The sequence below is a fragment of the Mastomys coucha genome, unplaced genomic scaffold (genome assembly GCF_008632895.1).
Source record: "Mastomys coucha isolate ucsf_1 unplaced genomic scaffold, UCSF_Mcou_1 pScaffold21, whole genome shotgun sequence".
NCBI lineage: Eukaryota > Metazoa > Chordata > Mammalia > Rodentia > Muridae > Mastomys > Mastomys coucha.
The window spans coordinates 665,816-673,712 of NW_022196904.1; the positions used below are offsets into that span (position 1 = coordinate 665,816).

Below are 7,897 nucleotides of genomic sequence, written 5' to 3' on the forward strand. Positions count from 1 at the left end.
ATATTATAATCTATATAATTGATAATTTGTAATATATAACACAATATTGACAATATATAATATAATATATAACATATAATATTGTATATTATATAGCATGTAACTTGTATAATTACATAATATGTATTATATAAATATATAATAATAATATCATAATAATAAATTATTAGGAAACAAATCCTCTTGCCGTGATAAAATCCTTACTTGCCACCGAGATTGCCAGATGATTGCTTGGATGCGAGGCTCTGAAAGGAGGTTCTATCTGAAGGTACACACAACTGTACCTTCCCGTATCATTGACTGTCACATTCTGAAGGGTGAAATCCGCCATGTTGCTTTCTGAGTTCTGAAATTGTATGGGTGATGAAGTTCCCTCCTTTAGCAGAGCGAACATGTTATAGTCTGTCAGATTGTATGGCTTCTGACACTGTAGGTTCACCTTTTCTCCTGTGGTAATGAGGCCCGAGTGATGAACTCGGAGGGAAGGCTCATACAAGTATCCTGTAAGAGAAACAAAGTCCAGGGGCAAGGGGTGAAGCCTAGAATCCTATATTCATTCTTCTTGTCCTGCAAGGGTCCTGCTGATGCTTAATCTTTCCTACAGTCTATCCTGACTCTCTGCAGACATATCTTTAATCAATTAAATTTGGTTTTAGACATTTTGCACATGTACACATTACACACTGACCATTCTCACCACTCCCAGAAATCTCTCGTGGTCATTTCCGCTCATTTTGTTTGAGGACCCAACGAGACAAATCAGAGCCATTTGTGTGACTATTGGTTTGGAGCTATATGCTGGAAACTGGTGGGCTCAGCAGGGGGTACTCACTCTCTCCCAGAGTCTATCCATAGCCAACAGTTTAGTCATAAAGAGTATGACCCTGTAAGCTCCTTTCTTCCCTTGACTTTACTGTTGATAGAATCATTCTTGTGTGGGACCCGTGCAGAACAGAGATTTATTTATTTTACTCCTACAGATCTCAGGAAAAGTGGGGCATTTGATTTTGTCCTTGTACACTCAAGTCCTCCCCAACTCCCCAACTCTTCAGATGACACCTCTTTTAAAATTACAGTTTTATTTTACTTATTGGGAAAGTGATATACCAGAGCATGACTGCAAAAGTCTCAGGACAATTTGTGGGTGTCTCTCCTTCTAGCGCGTGGGTCACAACTTGGGTTGTCAGATGTGGCAGCCCAAGCTTCTCTACCAGCCTCTCACCAGCCCTAACTGACACTCCTTTCCCCTACCTATATTTCCTTGGTTCCACGCTCACCCTTTTCTGAAAATCACTGTATGTCATTCTGAGGCAGCCTCTCCTTACCTGTGACCAATAGTAAGAGACTGTCACTGGAAGGTGAGATTGTATCAGGGGATCCCTTTAGATAGTATTCACAGGTATAATATCCAGCATCCCTCTGCTGTAGGTTAGTCAGACGAAACTCAGCTGTCCCCTGTGTCAAATGATGTGGAAGCCTGGAATCCAAAATAACATCTCCCTTTCTGAGAACAAGCTGTATGCCCGGGGTGGGACTCACGCACTGCAGGGTCACGTTGCTATTCTCTGATGCTACTGAGTTGGGCCAGGCACTGAGGCTGGGTTTGGGAAGGAAATCTGGAGGGAAGCAAAAATCAGTCTGGATCTGACACATCCACCTGCTCCCAGGAAGCCCAGGAGGGAAACAGAACATTTGGGATGAAAGCTCAGAGTGGGTGTGTTGAGTCACTTACTGTCGATTCTCTTCGTTTCTGTTTGGCCAACATTTGGATCTGCAAAACAGTCATGAATGAGGTACAGGTGACTACTGAGAGGCACCTCATTACCATCCTTGGTTCTGAGAAGCACCCCAGAGGTTCCAGCTGAGCTCAGACCCTTAGTTCATAGGTTCAGGGTTTACATGCTCCCACAGCTAGACTCTGGCTTTAGGTCAAATTAGCACCTCCTTTGTTGCCTGAGACTCTCCTCTGCCACCTCTCTGCCTCCACTTCTAATGCTTAAGTGCTACTCAGGTCTCCAAAATTCCACAAATCCTTCCAATGTCACATTCATTCTATCCCCAAATTTTACTTATTCTCACCACCTCTGTTAGAGCAGGGTGTGTATTCCGACCTCCACTCCAGGAATAGACAGAAGCTATACAGGACACTGGGGAATTCCCATGGATATTAAGACTGGCTTCTTCCTGATGGCAGAAATGCCTTTCATATGCAGGGGGGCCCCTGAAAGTCTCTTGGAATAAGGTAACCCTTGTAGTAATGACTGGCTGGTACTTTAGGTAACATGACTTTCGGACATCTATTCCCAAATTATGGATAAGTGATTGGATGAATGATATCCGAAATAAGAAGAGTCGGACATCAATGAATCACCTTTATCCCAAAATGAAAAAGAGAAAGAGCACTAGAAATCATGCAGGTCCCCCAACAACTGGAGTGGGGGTTGTCCCCGACTGTTGCCTACCTGTGGATCCTAGTCCCTAAACTGAGCTGCCTTGTCTGGTCTCAGCAGGAAACAATGTGCCTAGTCCTGCAGTGATTTGATGTGCCCAGGGTGGGTTGGTATCCAGGGGTCCTTCACCTTCTCAGAGGAGAGGGGGGATAAGGGGAGATGTGTGAGTACCAGGAGGAGGGGGCATTGCAATTGAGATATAAATTGAAGAAAGGAAGGAAGGGAGGGGGGAGGGGGGAAAGAGAGAGAGAGAGAGAGAGAGGAAGGAAGAGAGAGAGAAAGAAAGGGAGGAAGGAAGGAGGGAAGGAAGAAAGGAGGAAGGGAGGGAGGAGAGAGGGAAGAGAGAGAAAAGAGAGAGAGAGAGAGAGAAAGGAAAGAAATCATAAAAGATGAGAGGAGACTGGCAAGATGGCTCAGCGGGTAAGAGCACTGACTTCTCTTCCAAAGGTCCTGAGTTCAAATCCCAGAAATCACATGGTGGTTCACAACTACCTGTAATGAGATCTGACGCCCTCTTCTGGTGCATCTGAAGACAGTTACAGTATACTTATGTATAATAATAAATAAATCTTTAAGAAAAAAAAAGATGAGCTGGGGAGTCTGCTCAGGAATTAAGAGCACCAGCTGCTCTTCCAGAGGACCCAGGTACCTACATGGTGGCCAATAATCACCTGTAACTCCAGTTTCAGGGACAAGGGATGTGACCTCCCTTTCTGGCATCTACATGCAACCAGGCATGCAATTGGTGTACAGACATAGGAGCAGGCAAGACAGCCATACCCATAAAGTATAAGGAAAGTCGAAATTATTAAAGAAAGTATGTGAAACTTTGATCAGGGAGGCTTCTTTTTGAAGTGGGCAGCAGTAGATCAGAGGGCTTAGAGTAAAAGAGTGAATGCTCAGCCTAAAAGGGACATCTATATGATGACTCCCACCTTCACCACTGCTGCTGCTGCCACCACCACCATCACCACCAACACCATGTCCACCACCACCAACAACAACAACAATAACAATACCATGTCCACCACCAACAACAACAACACCATGTCCACCACCATCACCACCATGTCCACCACAACCATGTCCACCAACAACACCATGTCCACCACCGCCACCACCATGCCCACCAATAACAACACCATGTCCACCACCACCACCACTACCATGTCCACCACTGCCACCACCATGTCCACCACCACCACAACCATGTCCACCACCACCGCCACCACCATGTCCACCACCACCACCATGTCCACCACTGCCACCACCATGTCTACCACCTCCGCCACCACCACAACCAAAGCTCAGCAAACATCATAGAAGAAGCAGAAGCAGGAAGAATGTAAGAGCTAAAGGATCGGAAGAAGTACTGTGAAATGCTGTCTTCTGAAGATAACACGGCTGTTACACTCGGGAACTTACAACAGCTATGGTTACCTGGACTAGACCTGCATAAGATCAAGCCAGCCAAACTCTTGGCATAGATGGGTAGAAGATCTTCAGATCTCATCCTTCCCTGACCAGCTATTGGAAGTTGATAGTTTCCAGGAGTAGGGGAGACACTCTATTTGGAGGACATGACCACTTGCAGGTTTCCCGTGTTGCAATGGATGGTACAATTTCTGTGCACATAGAGGCAACACTAATTGGATTTAGTAGGTTATAACAACAACAACAGCAAAAATAAATAAATAATAATTAAAAAAAAAAAACAACCACAGGGGCTAGAGAAATGTCTCAGTGGTTGAGAGCTTGTACTGCTCTTTCAGAAGACCTAAGTTCAGTTCCCAGGACCCATGTTTGATATCTTAGAACTACCTGTAATTACAGCTTCATGTGATCTGGTGCCCCTTCTGGTTTTCATGGACACACACACACACACACACACACACACACACACACACACTGAAAATACTTAAAGACACAGAAGAAGAAAACAGGGGCTGAGTATAATCATACATTTCATTATATATATGGATGAAATTTAAAGCATAAAAGCAATTTGAAAAAAATAAGACTTCTGAAAACCCCACAGAATCAGAAAGTTAAGTGTGAGAGGGGCGAAATCTGCCTGGCTTCTCTACAGAAGAGGAAAAGCTGAAGATTCACTCACAGCGTAAGCCTTGGCTAAAGCAAAACACCAGTGGTCCTATTCACAGGGCAAACTACAAATCTCACAAACTTAAGGCCAGTAGGGAATTTAGAAGGGCAAGAGATTCCATGGGACAAGTCAACATTTGCAATGAAATTCATTTTTCTCTTTTTGACATCCAAACTCTGAAATCAGGAATACAGGAGGGTCACAGGAGACCTAAAGATTGAAGAGAATTGTGGGTGGATAGAACATGTTATTTACCATGACACAGACCACTAGGTAACCACAATGCTGACAGGTGCCCAGGCATATGCCAACACACATAAGCAGGCAGAGGCACACAGACAGACAAGCACCCGAAGACCACACAGAGGTAAACACAGAGGCCTACAGGAAAACACACACACACACACACACACACACACACACACACAAACACCAAGTTTGACAAGGTGAAGGCTCTTGTCACTGACTTCAAGGTCATATTTATATAGAACCACATGCCTGCCATAAATAGTTGTATAGCAGATTATATCACTTGCTTACTTTTGGGTTTTCTAGACATTCAATGTCAACCTTTTTTTGTTTTTGTTGTTGACTCATGCCCCCTGGATGTCCAGTTAGCCATCTTGGTCCATGCCAGATGTCCATGATGTCTAAGTATAAACTGTCCCAAAAGCCCTCTGTTCCCTACTCCTTCTCCATACCTTACAGGATCATACCCAGGCACTGTTTTGAGAGGGAGCTTACTGTTAAAGATTCAGACACTCTAGAGAGCCAGAAAACAGAATAATTACAGTCTGGGAGACCTGCACCCTACGATAGTTTCTGTGTGGAAGACAGCTGTAGTGAGGGGGAGTCCAAGGTAGACATTGAGAAGTTGAGACAACAGGAAGCTTGGACTTTGAAGGATACTGGATACCCTGTGGTGAGGAGCAAACCCCAACACCTAGGATAAATGGAAAGAATAATAGCACATGTACACACACACACACACTCACCTCACACTCACACACAACTGCGATCAGCAGAGAAATGGAGCATCAGAATTTCTGAAACAAGAGAAGCAGTCAAGATACAAACAAAATATATAGAGTACCTATTCAATGGGATGGTAGTGAAAAACATTTTTAAATCTAGGGAAGAAAATGAATGTCCAAATACCAGGTTATAAATGTAAATACAAGAAAAGAGCCTGTTGGGCTGGTGAGATGGCTCAGCGGGTAAGAGCATTGACTGTTCTTCCGAAGGTCCTGAGTTCAAATCCCAGCAATCACACGGTGGCTCACAACTACCTGTAATGAGATCTGATGCCCTCTTCTGGTGCATATGAAGACAGCTACAGTGTACTTACATATAATAAATAAATCTTTGGCCCTGAGTGAGTGGGGCCAACCGGAGTGAGCGGAGTTGACCAGAGCAAGCAGAGGTCCTATATTCAATTCCCAACAACTGGATGAAGGCTCACAACCATCTGTACAGCTACAGTATGTACTCATATACAATAAAGAAAGGAAGAAAGAAAGAAAGAAAAGAAAGAAAAAGAAAGAAAGAAGGAAAGAAAAGAAAAGAAAAGAACCTGTCCATGATGAATCATAGTTACTAAGACAGCAGAGCAAAGAAATAATATTAAATTTGAAAAGGAAAAATTATTAAGTCATAAAAACTAACACCAGTCCTCTCAGCATAAAAAGCCACAGAAAGATGGAATGGTATTTCAGTCCCTGAAAGTGAATAGCTTCTAACCAAGGTTATTATATATGGTTTGTATTCAGTAACAGAAAAGAATTAATCATGTTTACCTCAGCAAAACAGCAAATCCCAAACATGAATGGGGTAGAAAGAAGAAACATGATTTATGTCAATCAGGAAATCAACTAACATAATTATAGAAACTGGGAAATCTATCTCAGGAACTGCAATAAGATCTGGAGAGAGGGGGGCTGGCGAGATGGCTCAGCGGGTAAGAGCACTGACTGCTTTTCCAAAGGTCCTAGTTCAAATCCCAGCAACCACATGGTGGCTCACAACCATCCATAATGAGATCTGACACCTTCTGCTGGTGTGTCAGAAGTCAGCTACAGTATACTTATGTATAATAATAAATCTTTTTTTTTTCTTTTCAGGACAGGGTTTCTCTGTATAGCCCTGGCTGTCCTGAAACTCCCTCTGTAGACCAGGCTGGCCGCAAACTCAGAAATCCGCCTGTCTCTGCCTCCCAAGTGCTGGGATTAAAGGCGTGCGCCACCACCACCTGGCCTATAATAATAAAAAAAAATCTTAAAAAAAAAAAAAAAAAAAAAGATCTGGAGAGAGGCTCAGCATTTTGAGAGCAGGAACTGTTCTTGAGAGAATCCCAGCACTCATGATGGGAGGTTCACAGCCACCTGTGCCTCCAGATCCAGGAGATTCCATGCCATCTTCTGGCCTCTGAAGGAGCTGCACTCATGTGCACATGCCCACACACACAGCTAGGCAATAGTGGTGTATGCCTTTAATCCTAACTCAGGAGGCTGAAGCAGGCAAATCTCTGCATTTGAGGCCAGCCTACTCTATAGAGCAAGTTCTAGGACAGTGAGGGCTATTACACTAAAAAACGCTGTCTCAAAAAAAGTAAGAGGTGGGGGGAAGAAGGAGGAGGAGGAGGAGGAGAGAAGAGGAAAGAAAAGAAAAGAGAAAAGAAGAAGAAAAAATCTCTTGGGAATGCCTTTAATTCCAGCACTTTAATCCCAGGCAGAGGCAGGCGGGTCTCAGTGAGCTCAAGCTAAATAACTTTTAATTATAATTTTCTTTTCTCAAGATTTATTTTATTAGTTTTGAGAGAGAGAGAGAGAGAGAGGGAGAGAGAGAGAGAGAGAGAGAAAGAGGGAGCGAGAGAGAGAGAGAGAGAGAGCCTGTGTATGTCTGTATGTGGATGTGCGCATGAGTCCAGGTATCCTCAAAGGCCAGAACTGTCAGATTCCATGGAGAGCTGGACTTACAGGTGGTTGTAGACTGCCTGGTTAGAGTCCCAAGAACTGAACTCTGGTTGTCTGCAAGAAGAGTAAGTGTGCTTATCTCCAGCCCCTTAAACAATTTCTTTTATCTCTACAGTAACTATAAAATACTTATTTATTTATTTTTAATTTTTTTAATTTATACATCTCAATTGCTGCACCTCATCCCAGTCCCCCCACACAAAAAGTCCCTCCCCCCACTGGGCAGTGGTGGCACACACCTTTAATCCCAGCCCTTGGGAGGCAGAGAAAGGTGGATTTCTGAGTTTGAGGCCAGACAGGTCTCCAGAGTGAGTTCCAGGACAGCCAGGGCTATACAGAGAAACTTTGTCTTGGGGAAAAAAAAAAAAGTC

At 43.7% G+C, this 7,897-nt stretch overlaps 1 protein-coding gene across 1 annotated transcript in view; it reads right to left on the bottom strand.

Moving 5' to 3' along the window:
- LOC116104113 (T-cell-interacting, activating receptor on myeloid cells protein 1-like) overlaps positions 1-7,897 on the bottom strand; it is a 15,170-nt gene that overhangs the window by 6,777 nt on the left and 496 nt on the right. Inside the window, exons 2-4 of the mRNA XM_031390906.1 lie at positions 1,733-1,771; positions 1,326-1,616; positions 205-501 (exon numbers count right to left, since the gene is read on the bottom strand). Coding sequence (XP_031246766.1) covers positions 205-501; positions 1,326-1,616; positions 1,733-1,771 — 627 coding nt within the window. The remainder of the gene's footprint in view (positions 1-204; positions 502-1,325; positions 1,617-1,732; positions 1,772-7,897) is intronic.